Below are 15233 nucleotides of genomic sequence, written 5' to 3' on the forward strand. Positions count from 1 at the left end.
AACATTATCTCCAAACTAAATTGGCATGTATAAATGTAGTTCTATCCTTTACACAATATTTCCTGCGGAAAAAGATAATATTACTGATAGTAATATACCAGCTATTGTAGTTTAGTGATTGTGTACAATCAAATTGGTATCATTATCATAGAAGTTATGGGAGGGATTTAAATAAGAACGATATTCTAGTGAGTTTAGATATAGCTTGTACTAAAAATTAGTACTTCCTAATTCCATGAAATTTGCAGTCATTTTAACGATTGGTTATCCACTAAATGACTTTTGTTCACTAGAGGAAAAAATTGTGACAAAATGGTTTCTCTTTGTTGTTGATTTTTTAAGTTTTTGCTAATTTTAGTCACTTGTCACTTTGTCTTATCTATCGTACATTTAAAGGTCTTTGGTACATGCTAATAGGCATCTTATTATTGAGAACCTGCAATTAATTTAATAAACTCAGTACCATTATAAATTATTGATTAAAAAATCTTATAATCAAATTAATGCTGAAAGGTGCGTGCTGACAACGATTTGTCTAATGGATGTTTTCCAAAGCAAAATGCCGCTGGCAGTGAAACAGCAAATGGGGGAAACGTGTACGAAAATTGATTGCCGGCAATGACACCGGTGGGAATCATTGCCGTACCATTGTCACCGTTGTCAGCATGGAAAAACGTTTCCAGCGTGGTCAATTTTCACTTTTTCAGCGAAAGTGTGTTTGTTTTTTGATTTGTTGGTTTATTGGTTTGTCCTTCAATCACATCACAACGGAGTAACGGATTGACGTGATTTTTTGCACGAGTATAGTTATAATCCTGAAGAGTGACAATGAGTGACTTATTATCCCGAAAAATCAAAGAGTTCCCACGGGATTTACAAAAATCTAAATCCACACGGACGAAGTCGCACTCATCAACTAGTAAACAAATAAAGGTGGATCAAACCGAATACTTAAGCAGAATGTATAAATGTTCAAGATGATAATAATATTTTATCATTTATAGTCATAATAATTATTACTTTTAATTTTTAATAATGATAACCTTACGTTATACCTAATAGTTTACTCAGCAGCAAGTTTTTTTATTTTGTGGTTGCTGAAACACAAAATACATCGTTTTTATTAAAAAAAACAAAATTATCATAAAGGCTGCAGCAATAGAAAAATAGGTGAAATACAATTTTAAACAAAACATTAATGATATTATAGAGAATTGGGTCACCGGTTATGGTGTGACGCATAGACCAAGAAATTTGGCAGGACGCAGCCATAACTCGTCCAAGTCGTGTAACTTATGAGGGGCACTCACTTACTGACCCAAAATTACTTGGCACAGGATATCCGAAGACGCACAGCGTCTGCCATATTACCTATCTATGAACAACTGAACTAATAATAAGTTTTAAACTCAATTAAAAGTAATCTAAGTATCATATTCGGCACGTCTTCATCTTTCGTTCGCCTTTTATCTACTCTTATACTATATTATAGGTATGCAGTTATAATATTTAAAAGAGGAAAGATTTGATTGTTAGTATGTAATCAATAAATTCTAAAACTACTGAAACGATTTTAATAATCCTTTCACCATTAGAAAGCAACTTTATCTTAAAGTAGCATAGGCTATAAATTATGTACCTATATCAAATTCCACAATCAGAGTAATCACACTCACGTAACAAAATGGACTCTCTTGTCTATACATAAAATTTTCTCGCTTTCTTATAAATTATTTCAATATGGCTTGGTTACTAGTAGTAGTGCCTAATAATACTTTAATAAGCATCTTGTAGGAAAGTGCGCTCCACCTTAGGCTGTATCATCATTTGCCAGCATATCTGATTGCCGCCAAACACAAAAAATATAATTATCACAAATCAAAAAAAAAAATATAATTATCACAAATCAAATCGATTATCGATAGATATAAATTTTTTGTTGTTTCGTCACAGTGTTTTGTAATGATACAACTTTAAGGCCACTGACCGCATTTTGATGAGTCTTTATCAATACCTAAATTGCAATATTCCAGAAGGTATTTTACAATACCCATGATGTGATTGTATGCTACTATGAAATGAAAAACATTTTCCACATCTAATGTGGAAAGTAAAAGGAAATTGTAGAGCTAGTTACTTAAGTTATTAGTAAAGTATATAATAGTATTATTCATCAAAGAGTATATACATAATATAATGATTATTACTATTTGCCTTTTTACATGCAGGTGAAACCTTATAGGACGAATAAACCTGTAAGATACATTACAATCTAGAGTCTAGACAATAGAATAGCGCTTTCTTATATTATACATTGCAGAGTACAGGCTAATACATAAGCTATAGGTACATACATAAAGTCTAATAAAAACAAATTGATGCATTAATTTTTAATTTTAGTTTAATTTTTTGCATATAAGCGCAAATGAAAGCATTTTATGTCTCAATCTAATTTCAAACTCGAGTTGTTTTATAAACACTTTTTATAACAAGTGTAAATTAAAAATTTATAACACCCCCGACAAGTGAAGGTTACAGTAACTACAAAAGAGCTGATAACTTTCATACGGCTGAACCATTTTTTTTGGATTATAGCTAAGAACACTCTCGATAAAGCCACCTTTCAAACAAAAACAAAAAAACTATATTAAAATCGGTTCGTTAGTTTAGGAGCTATGATGTCACAGACAGATAAACAGATACACACGTCAAACTTATAACACCCCTCATTTTGGGTCGGGGGTTAACAAAACAGTAGGCGCGGCGTAATAAAAAAAAACTGCCCCATTATGCCGCTTGTCAGATTTATTGTCGAGCACGCTATTTATAATAAAGTTGGAGTTTAATTTGCTCTTAGGGGAGGTCAAGAGTGCGCATGCGTGTCAAAGGTTGAGTCCACACCGCTGTTTGAAAAACGGTAGTTATACAGCCGCATTCACAGTCGGGTGCCGTATGAGTAACGGGATCGGTTTAGGAAAAGTTTCAGGCGCGTGCGGTCTTTGCGATATTTAAAAAAAAACGCGGTTGTGTTTTTTGATGGTCGTCTGTGAACGTGTACAAAAATGAAGTGGACAGCGGCGTTGTTCTTCCTCAGTTTGTTTTCCTTAGGTGAGTTCTTTATCAAATCTATAGTTTAGGACGATAAATTGTTTATTATCCAAAGTTATACAAGTAAGTTAGATGATGTTAAAATATCTATAAAATTGAAAAAGTGAGAATTTTCTGAATAAAATATGAAAAATCCATACTTCCATATTAATATTATAAATGCGAAAGTGTGTCTGTCTGTCTGTCTGTCTGCTACCTTTTCACGGCCCAACAGTTTAACCGATTCTGACGTTTGGTACCAAGGTAGCTTGCAGTTGCGTCCCTGTAATTGACATAGGCAACTTTTTATTCCAGAAAATCAAATAGTTCCATGGGATCTTTAAAAACCTAAATCCACGCGGACGAAGTCGCGGGCATCCTCTAGTGGATTATAAAATAGTTTTTATACTTGATTTTGTTCGTAGTCCGTAGATTTAGAGTTATTTTTAATCCTAGTTGTTAGAAATTCTTAGTGGTTAAGACCACGGCCTGCTAATCGGGGGTCCAGGGTTCGATCGAGGTACGCACCTCAACCTTTTCGAAGTTAAGTACGTTTTAAGCAATTATTTAAATAGCACTTGTTTTAACGGTGAAGGAATACATCGTGAGGAAACATGGATGCCTGAGCGTTCTCCATAATGTTCTCAAAAGTGCGTGAAGTCTGCCATGCCGCACTAGGCCAGCGTCGTCATCCTCTCAGATGGTCAACCTCTCACAATGAGAGGAGACCCATGCTTAGTACTTAGCCGATGAAAGGTTGCTCATGATGATGATTATGATAGTGAATTTAGGAATCGGGAACCCTAAAAATCTTTTTAAGTGCTCGTACACGAAGGGTGCCAACGATCATAGGGACCCTATTACTAAGCCTCCGCAATCCGTCCATCCGCCCGTCCGTCCGTCTGTCTGTCAACGGGCTGTATCTCGAGAACTGTAGTAGCTAGATAATTGAAAATTTCACTATTTTCAATATTTCTATTCCTGCTATAACAACAAGTAATAAGAATTACAAAATGATCATGATGAAAATTTAAAAAAAAAGTTATACAATGGTTTTTGAAACTGTAGTATATAATTATTTATACTAGTACCTACTGTTTAGAAAAATATTTGCAGTTCTTGTTCAACAATACATCGAATACAAAATACTTAAAATGACTGGAGTTTTTACATTAAGCACCTAATTGGCAGGTCAGTCGGTATGTCAATTATAGTTCATTCAACTAATGAGGTTACGCACCAATAAAATATCTCGTGTGTGACGCAGCTGCTGTGTTAATGTACAAATTACTATAGGGTCACAGGAAATCAACTGCGGCTAAAATAATCGCGCATGTCATGAAGTCATTGCTAAACTTAAACAATGGATTTGTGTGCAACGAGATGGTGCTAGGTAGTTCATCGTTATCATCATCAGCCTGTGGACGTCCACTGTTGGACATAGGCCTTCCCTTAAGAGCGCCACCACACCCGGTGCTCAGCTTTCCTCATCCAGCCACTTCCCGCCAGCCGCTTTATATCGTCAGTCCATCGTGCTGGAGGACGTCCCACACTACCCTTGCTTATACGCGGTCTCCACTCAAGGACTTTCCGGCTCCAGCGGACATCGCCTCTACGACAGGCATGGCCTGCCCATTGCCACTTCAGCTTGCTAGGTAATTCGCTTGTACACAATTCTACAGCAACCAATTTTCCCTAAAAAGCCTTGTGTTCATTGAAACTTGGGCAAAAATTCCAGGTTCATGTTTCAATATCAAAAGACAGTTTGGAAACTGGCTCACGGTAACACTGAAACTAGACACGAGCCATGAACGGCAAGCTAGCTTGACGCGTTTTGACGTAATAGTACCTACCTGCCTTACAGCTAGTTTCTTTCAACGAATTTCTACTCGAAAAATATTTTTTCGTTGTAGTAAGAAGGCTTGATCTATAAAATATTGCATAATAATCTCTACAGGGTATTCTTGTATGTACGAGTATGTGTGTATGTATGTATATACTTTATTGCACCACAAAACACAAATGACAGGTAACAAAAAAAAAACCGGCCAAGTGCGAGTCAGATTCGCGCACTGAGGGTTCCGTACTCGGGTATATGGGTATTTTGCACGATAAATCAAAAACTATTATACATGAAAATAAATAAAAATCTGTTTTAGAATGTACAGGTAAAGCCTTTTCATATGATACCCCGTTTGGTATATAATAGTTATCTTACTTTGAAAATTTAAACACATTTTTTTTAATGATGTAACCAGGTCTGCCACTCACAGGCTCTTTCTTAATATATATGTATGTAGGTATGTATGTATGTATGACATGTATATACTTGCATCACAAAACACAAATGACAGGTTACAAAAAAAGAAAACCTAAAACAATACTTAACACACAGTGTGTTTACATAGCAGTGTGTTGATATTTATTAGTAAGAATTGAGTAGAGTTACGAGTATAATCACAGTGCCGGAAATCTAAATCGATAGTGGCAACTATCAACGATGTAACGACCCTAGCCAATTCAGGAAAAATTGCTTCCGAAATTGCAAATCACACTGTTGGGTCTTCAAAGATGAAATTAGAACGAGGTCGTAGCTACGTAGCACGTTTTATTGCAATAACTGGTTTTATCTGTGGCTTCGTCCCCGTAGACTTTTATTTTTCCCGTATTTCGAAACCGAGTCACTAACAGCTGATCTACAACCTATCCACGGAATAAAGTTAGTAGGTATAGCGTTCTCTCTGTTACGCAATCCCATACAAATGATAGAGCCAAAAATATCTGTGGGTGCTAACCATTTTGAGTCACCAGCCAATCCCAAACGAAATTATGTTTTTGAATTTTTCGAATGTTTTTAAGAATATGTTTGTGATTGGTTTGACTTAACGAGGTTTTTGTCTCTGTCATTTGTATGGGATAACGTAACAGAGAGAGCGCTATACCTATCTACTTCTTTCCGTAGATAAAGTATAATATAGTAAAGTATAAAGTATATATGTAATGGTTTCCTATGTGTTTAGTGATACTTTAGTGACTTAGGACATCAAGAAATATACTTACCTATTATCTGATATGAAACTATTTGATGAGTAGAGTGGTATAATTCATCAATGTATAAATCTATAAATGGTTTTTTTTACAGCGACGCACGTGTCATCAATAAACCATTAACATTTTTGTGTCAAACTCAAAAGTCGATAAAATATCGACCGATGACTGTACTGCGTTATGGTATTAATTTTCATCCGGTCTGACTTAGCGGTAGGCTTCTGATGTGGCTAGTTACCATGCTCTGTGACGTCATGATGAAACTGCTCATACAATTTACATGTATGAACAGTTTCATACTGCATTCAGATATCAGATAGGATTCAGGCTGCATCATAAGTCATAACTTATGATGCAGCCTGAATATGGCTGACGTCATAGCCACAGGTGACGTCATATCACGGTCAAATCATAGTTTACGACAGTAGGGAACTTCTAATAAAACCTACGTAGTAAAATATTTGACGCTAGCCAGTGACGTCGACAGGTAGCCCTATTTTTCTTTGATTTTACGTCACCATAGCCTAATATTTGACATATCGTCAATTCAGGAGCAAATAGAGAGTTCCTTGACTCTAGCTCGCTCTGGTCAATCAGTAGGTAACTATCTTGGATGAATTAATTCATCCAAGGTTTGGTGATTGTATTTCAATTTTACAATAACAGTAGATCACTAATGATATATGATGAATGATGATTGGTATCGTTTTTCGCATTATGTTAGTTAGCTATTAGATATCTTTTTCTTGTCTACTGTAAGTTGCACATATTGTTAGTACCTACACAGTTTCCAAAAATATTATAACACCCAAGTAACACCGCTTTGCGTGTTAGTATTTTTAAATGAAAAGAAATTAAAAGCGCTCTTATAAAAATAAAAATAGACATCATACGCGTATCTACTAGTTATAATAACATGTAAGCGTTATCAAGCCCTTTAAACCCGCTATCATTAACTCGTTAATTTGAGCAAAATTGTATCTACTGAATACGCCTACCGCAACAAAATAATTAACACTTGTGTGTTAGCGGTTGGGATATTTCATGTATTTAGCAAAACCTAGCCATTCGGTAATACTTTGTTATAAATAGGTCGTTGCCCCTGGGCTTGGCCACCACTCCCTGGCTTTACGACTGACGGTAAGCTATTACTTATGGCACAGGTAGCTAGCTACCTACTCATATACTCCATCACACGTGTACTCACTGAATTGTAGTACGGTGCATAGGTATCATTCATTGATTAGTGATTACACTTGACCAAACAATGTATACCACAATAAAGGCAATTTACACTTTGTGCTAAAAATTACAAGACGTTTCACTGCGATTAATAGCCTCATCGGGTCACAGAAGAGCTGGCTCATTTTTGTGCAACGGATCAGCTTGGCTGTCCAGCGTGGAAATGCAGCCAGTATTCTTGGCCCCATTCCACGCGGGCATGATTTGTATAGTAATTAGGTAAGGTTTATTGTAATATTAAAAAAAAAAACAATATTACACTCACACAACCACCCTTTTTAGTGATTAGCACAAGAAATAATCTCATTCAGTGGTTAAAATGATAATGGTGATGAAGTTCATGAATAACATTAACATAAAATTTGGGAATAGGTGCCTAATTACGTTTACGGTTAATCTTTGACCACTAATAAACGTGGGTTGCACAAATCAGGCTTTCATGGGCCCAAAACTAAATAATCATGACTTGTGCAATCCATTTTGCTTTTATTAACGGTCATAGTTTAACCGTAACCGTAACGTAGCTTTAACCATCTGTCATGCAATTTAGTTTGCAGGTAGACATTAATTATTTAGTCTGTCTAGAACCACATCCAGGATCACGTCTTGTGAGGTGATTATTCGTAGCTGTAGAGCTCAACAGATGCCTGGCAAAGGTAGAGTAGGTTCATATTCTTGGGAATTGTTGCATTAGAAACAGAAACGTTTTTATTCAAATCATTTTTAACCCCCGACCCAAAAAGAAGGGTGTTATAAGTTTGACGTGTGTATCTGTGTACTTATCTGTGTGTCTGTCTGTGGCATCGTAGCTCCTAAACTAATGAACCGATTTTAATTTTGTTTTTTTTTTGTTTGAAAGGTGGCTTCATCGAAAGTGTTCTTAGCTATAATCCAAGAAAATCGGTTCAGCCGTCTGAAAGTTATCAGCTCTTTTCTAGTTACTGTAACTTTCACTTGTCGGGGGTGTTATAAATTTTTAATTTATACTTGTTACAAGTGTTTTTGAATCGCCATTGAATCTACCACTGGTTTGGAATGCTCTTCCTACCGAGAAAAATATAATAAATCGCTTTTTATGTAAGTAGCGAAAATTATACTATAATATGTTTAATAATAGTAATAGTAATTTTTAATTTACACTTGTGTCAACTATTTATATTGTGACAGCTCTAAGAGTCGACCTTATAATATTATTATGAAGGTTGTAGTCGTGTAGTAGAAAACCGGTCGTGGTCAAAATTTCATTTTCATCCGACTAGGTATTTTTATTGTCCATCGAAATCAATGAAAGTTATAAAAACAGTAGTACATGACATTGAAGTACGTTATATTCATATATTATTAATTTTATGGACACGTCGAAATGACCTCGCTTTAAAAATAGGTAATTAGTTGGTCTACAGTCTACACCCGCAATACAATAAAATTATATGTATAACCACATGTTATCAAATTATTCAGTTAAACAAAAAAAATCAGAATTATCAAAATCAATTACTCAAATATTTTTTTAAAACAACCAACGTACTGTAAAGGCAAGGTTTTCTAGGAAATCTAATCTTAGAATTGTACAAAGTTAACATTGAGATTAGTTTATTATTGTACGATTTTTATGACATTTGCAAAAGTAAGTAGGTACCTACCTACTTACTACCTAGGTACGTCACAAATCTAGCTATTTTTATCATGTTTTGCGCAAGGTCATGCTTGTAGTTATGATAATTGATATATATCCTCAAGATCGTATAGATTACTAGATAGGTATGACAGTAGTAAAAGCCCCAGTATGTAGTACTTTGTACTTTTAGTATTCTATCGGGGCCTTGCCCCGATAGAATACTGAGTTTTTCTAGATTTACTGATTTATGATTATACAAGATTAAACTGTGCCTACCTATTGCAAATCTTCTTGAGGAATTGAGAACCTCTTGATTGATTTATTTGGAGTTTCGACGTAAGGATTTTTGTGTTTTGCTGCCTCTTCTATCGAAGATTTAGAAGAATTTTGGAATTTGGCCTAAACCCTTCTCATTCTTAACGAAGATCCGTGCTCAGTAGTGGGCCAGCAATGGGTTGAAATGCCCAAAAAGGGCATTCTGGCTGAGGGACCCTTTTCGTCCCATGCCCTTCTGCCTTGTATCTTATCCTGCATAATCATTTGGGTCACACATAGAACCACAAAGTGGGTATATGGTCCAGATATTCTAATGTTCTCTTTTTACACGACTGCCTGAAAAAAGGATGCTTTCAGGTATCATATATTATGTTCATTTGTATGTTGGTTAAAGTTTTTTTGGCGGCTAAAAATTTGCCGTATAACAATCGAAAACTGAATGAAATAGTTCAAAATCGAACTATCACATAATTTCAGATAGTCCAATAAAAGCTCCCCAAAATATTGGCCAGTAAAAAGCCAGCCTTCGAATTCATATGCACACGATATATCGAGGATATTGGTCATAATTCCTGGGGCGTGGGATGCTCACGCGGCGATCTCCTCTCAAATTGAATTCATTTCAATAGCAGCGGCTCTAATTGGTGACGTAGTGACGTGGATTGAACGTTGTGGGTCAGTTTAGAGACTACGACACGATTATAGGTCATTAGTGGTAAGACATTATAGGCGCAGAGTGCAAACTATTAGGCGGTAACTAAAATCTAAATAGTGCAATCGAAGACTAAGTATTTCTATTTAATCAACTTTTCATCAATGGACAAACCTTTCTTATGTAAGGTACTTACGTAAACTTATGTGTACCTATCACCCTTATGAAGGCACGTCGAATATTTTTTTATGGTTTCATAGCCAAAGGGCTTCCATGGAAAACATGTCAAATATAATCAACCAAATAGATGCATTTACGTAACGAGTTTGACCCGCACTTGGCCAGTTTTCTTTTTCTTATTCCTTTATGACCGAACGAAGTAAAGTGGCGAGTCCGTTCGGATGAATTAATACTTTAGCCATCAATCTATCCAGGTATGTGTGTCATAGGTATATCTATATGTATCAATATATACCTATATGACACAGTTTTCAATTTAGAAATAAAGAAAGTTGGTATAGAACGCTCAAAATCAAAGTTACGCAAGGCCTATTGTTCGTAATGAACCCCTATAATATAATGATGTACTACAAATGTTGGTACTTATTTGGTGCATTTAAATACTATTGTCTTGTCGTGTCGTATGAGTCATTATTCGTAGCATGTCGTGGTTGTCTGGAGCACAAATGCAGACCCAAGCTATTGTCTCTACGAAATGAAATTTTAAATGCATACCTATTCCAGAAATGAAATCGGTTTTGTAGTTTGTGCAGAAAACAAACAGATTTTTAAATTGATTTCACTTTCAGGTATGAAATATTGTTATTAAACAATGGAAATTTTCTTATCAACCGACAGACAAATAGATTTTTATTCATATTCATCATCATCATCATTATCAACCGATAGACGTCCACTACTGAACACAGGTCTCTTGTAGGGACTTCCACACACCAAGATTTTGCACCGCCTGAATACAGCGGCTCCCTGCGACTCGTTTGACTGTCCACTAGCCAGTTAATAGTATATACGGATCACACTACAGATTGTACACGGATGGGTCTAAGGATAAAACATGTCTAGGAGCTGCTTTTTAACCGACTTCCAAAAAAGGAGGAGGTTCTCAATTCGTCGGAATCTTTTTTTTTTTTTTTTATGTATGTTCCCCGATTACTCAAAGACCCCTAGACCGATTTGGAAATTTTTTTTTTTGTTTGAAAGGGTATACTGTGCAGATGGTCCCATATAAATTTGGTGAAGATTTGATGAATATCTTCGGAGATGGAGAACAGAACTCCTCAATAGATAGGAGCAAATTGCTCGCGATCAGTGTAATAGCTTAGTAAACAGTAGGGTTTTAACTGGGCATAGCATATTATAGTACAGTGGGCCACTAAAAATTGTGAAATAAAAAATTTTCAAAAGAAAAATAAAACCGACTTCAAAAACCACAAACACTAAAAAGTAAAAAATAACTTTTATTTAGCTACACGTGTAATGTACCTAGGTATGAAGTCGGGCGAGCTTCACTCTTGGATTTCTAATTTTGTTTTAATATGCTCGCTCGACTTCATACCTAGGTACATTACACGTGTAGCTAAATAAAAGTTATTTTTTACTTTTTAGTGTTTGTGGTTTTTGAAGTCGGTTTTATTTTTCTTTTGAAAATTTTTATGATCCACAAATGATTGTTGCTACTAAATTTAAAATTAATGTTAACGTTTCCATCATGAATTGTGAACTTATAGCTATTGCAGAAGCACTTTCACACATAATGAAAATAGACAGAGAGAATTTCGTTATATTTACAGATTCGAAAAGCAGTATCCAACATTTGGCTCAGATACCCTCGAGTTGTCGAGGCATTCCGATAGCCATGATTATCATAGATGCTATTTGTAAATTACGTGAATCAAAGAAAAGTGTTATTCTACAATGGATTCCTTCACATATAGGGATAGCGGGAAACGAAGAGGCTGACGCTGCTGCCCGACAAGCGACGCGTGACGGTACACCGTACTCTTGTTTACCTTTGCCTTCTGACCTCCTTGGAAGCGTGAAGATGATGTGTACGCAAGCATGGCGTGAATATTTTGATGAACGTTCACTAACAAAAGGTATTTGGTATAAGACTCTGCAGAGTGAGCCTCTTCGGTACCCATGGTTTGACAAAGTTAAGAGGAAATACGTAGTTGCATTACTCAGACTGCGCTCTGGTCACATTCCGTCGAGCAAGTTCACACATTTAATGGGTAAAACTGACTCCCCAAACTGCACAGTTTGTGGAGTCATAGACGATGCTCAACACGTGCTGATGGAGTGTGAGCGGAACGCGGCTCTGCGTCGACGAGTGCTTCCTCGACTCATGGATGTGGGGGTATGCAACAGCTTCTTAGCTTGCCCCTTATCGGAGCAGGCTAAGAAGTTGTGTGCATTATTATTTGCAGCCCAGTAACTTTAGTACGTATAATACTTTCAAATATTGTTTTTTTTTTAGTGATTAAGGTTTTATATAAAGGTTGATTTGCTCATGGGGGCGACATAATCACAAAGTGATTAAGCCCCATCACAAAATAAAGAATAAAAAAAAAAAAAAACATCTTGGTCATTCTCAACACCCGTTTGAGCACCAAACTTTACATAAAAAAAAAATTGCGGTCTTTTTTTGGGAGAGCAGTTTAATATGTGGGGATTTTCTATCCACATTCCGAATGCAAATCTAGCATATACGATTTCTGCAGTAGGCATTCGTACGCTGAGGAGGGTTAGGACTTTAGGAGGATTATCTAAGCTAGGAGTTACATGTTGCAAAGGATCTGGATCCAATTTATGGAATGTACAATCACAGGATGGCTTCTTGAATATTCCGAACTGTTCCCGCTTTGTGCGCCTCAGGATTTTTATTCTAGCTGGCTCGGTATGTTTCAACTGGAATCTGGTCTTTATTTATGAACTGACGACCGCTCGTGGCTTCGCTTCGCAAAAATATTACTCCTATTTATTCTCTATCCCGTGGGAATTCCAGAAAATCTGGCTTTATTCCTTGTCTGTATTATAAAGGGAAACTCTGTCCAAAATTTTAGCAGAAAGGCTAACAAGTAGGTACAGTTATTTCAAAATCATAAACAGTCACTTCATTTTTAATTATTTTTTACATTGATATAGAACACGAGTAGGTACCCTATCTATTTCCTAATGAGATATTTCCTTTTGATAACACTGATGTAATTACTATGTAAAAGATAAGCTAGTCCTAGATCATTCTGCATATTTTTCAAGGACCTTTTAGGTTTTTATCTGCTACAGGCGATTACTATCTGACCTCGTACGTACGCAAAAGATCGAAGCAATTTCATAGGATAACAATATTTTTGTGTATAAATGAAATAGGGTATACTGCGTAGAGCGTACAGCTGATAAGTATTATAATTTTAACATATTTTTTAATTAATTATCAACGTTAACTCATTGTTGTTCGACGTTTTATAGGCATTTCATTAAAATAACGATTAAGTTATTATATAGTAGTTTTATTTTTAAGTTTACCTACAGATTAATAATAATAAAAAATTCCATGATCAAATAGATGTAAAAGCCTTGAAGTGATATTTACATAAGTGGAATTAAATTAAATGTGGATTCTATGACTTTAATCCTTAAACCGGAAAGAGATGATGTAATCTCTAATTTGCTGAAAAGATTTTCTTGAAATAAAACTAAGGACGATCTTGAAGAAACCCCGTAGTAAAATCAGTTCATCCATTCGAAACCTACGATACCACGGACAGACAAATGGGTCAATTTTAAAACACCCTTCTTTTTAGCTTAATAAATCAGAAAACTAAGTACCTACTGCAAGTCAGTGCATGTGTACAAGATAGCAACCTTGTTTTCTAGCTTTGAGTAGGAACTAGTCGACCTGAAACGCGAGTTAGGTTAACAAGCTTGTTTAACAACACAGAAAAGGGAATAAAAGTTAGTGTAAACTGTTACGAATTTTATGAATATTTATTTTGTGGTAGAGTATTTTTGTTATTTGATTTTAGCGAACAGAGTATTTCTTTGATTGAGCGTGGAAAATTTCGCACTTTATTAGCAATACTTTCGCACTTTAAAAGACCGGTTCCTCTGGTGCTGCAAATGTTCATGGGCGGCGGTAATCACTTAACATCAGGTGATCCGCTTGCTCGTTTTCTCGCTATTTTTATTTAAAAAAAAGATTTACCTACTCTATTAGCTTCGGTTCCTTTGCTGGCTGCAACTTCTTTTTACTCATAACTTGATATCCAGGGTTTTGACAGCTTCATATAATACGAGTTCTGTTTGAGATAGCTCTTCTATACCTACTAAAAGCTATAAATAAAAATAAAAAGAAGAATAGCTTTTCTATAGGTTCTGATAGGTACTAATTTACTTCAATAGATGCCCTTTGACTAAAAATTGACCTTACTTTGCCTGCTAATCCCCGTAAGTACAACAAAGTGAGGACCTATTGATAGGGTATCAATTGGTGCGTATTTACTCCAATTATATCGTAGGAAGCTAAACAAGTGGACGGCTTAGACCGAGCGCTCAAATTACCTCCGCGTCACAGACTGAGTCCGCGTCAATAGCAGTGCTGCCAACACAAGGACAGCAAATTGCATGATCAGAAGCCAATTACGGGCGGCTATATAACATCCCTTGTTTACTACTACTGACGTATTTGCTTTCCACGCTAAAGATATTATAAAGTTTGTAATTTGGATCCGATCCCAAGAAATCTTGCCCTGATAGATAGCTACATCATCCCTGAGTGCTATATGCTATTATTGATCATATCACGTGGAAGAAGACGCAGGCAAAACCTAGTATATTATATTGTAATGGTGACAAGTTAGCCCTAGACTAAAATCCGATGGGGGTTTAGCAGTAAAAGAAGTAGCGGAAGATGAAGTACAAGAAGCGGGTTAACCTGGGAGGGGATGACAGTTTTATAATATTAAACTCATCAGTATTAGTGCTAGCATATATCGGTCTTTGGTTGTAAAGAATCGTTGACTCAAGTCGTTAACTGGATGGGTGACCGAATTTGGAAGTCAGAATTTGGGCTATTCGTATCCTTCGTGCCTTGGAGTGCACGTTAAACTATTGGTCCCAATTATAATAATTGAGATCAACACTAACATCTGATAGGTAAACTAAGAGTTGAAATAGGTAGCTGTCCTGGAGATGGGCATAGGCTACGTTTTATCCCGGAAAATCAGAAATGCCACGGGATTCTTTAAAACCCCTAAATACACGTGGACAAAGTAGCGGGCATCATCTATT

The 15233-nt window shown here is 35.9% G+C and overlaps 1 protein-coding gene across 2 annotated transcripts in view; it reads left to right on the forward strand.

Moving 5' to 3' along the window:
• The first annotated feature begins 2922 nt into the window (after positions 1-2922).
• Positions 2923-15233, forward strand: part of LOC123869322 (hemicentin-2-like) — a 172382-nt gene continuing 160071 nt past the window's right edge. Inside the window, exon 1 of one of the 2 annotated variants that reach the window (XM_045912192.1) lies at positions 2923-3111. In XM_045912192.1, the coding sequence (XP_045768148.1) occupies positions 3063-3111 (49 nt within the window). In that variant the 5' untranslated portion in view covers positions 2923-3062. The remainder of the gene's footprint in view (positions 3112-15233) is intronic. The other variant, XM_045912191.1, reaches the window with a different exon arrangement.

This window comes from Maniola jurtina, chromosome 11 (assembly GCF_905333055.1).
Source record: "Maniola jurtina chromosome 11, ilManJurt1.1, whole genome shotgun sequence".
Classification (NCBI taxonomy): Eukaryota; Metazoa; Arthropoda; class Insecta; order Lepidoptera; family Nymphalidae; genus Maniola; species Maniola jurtina.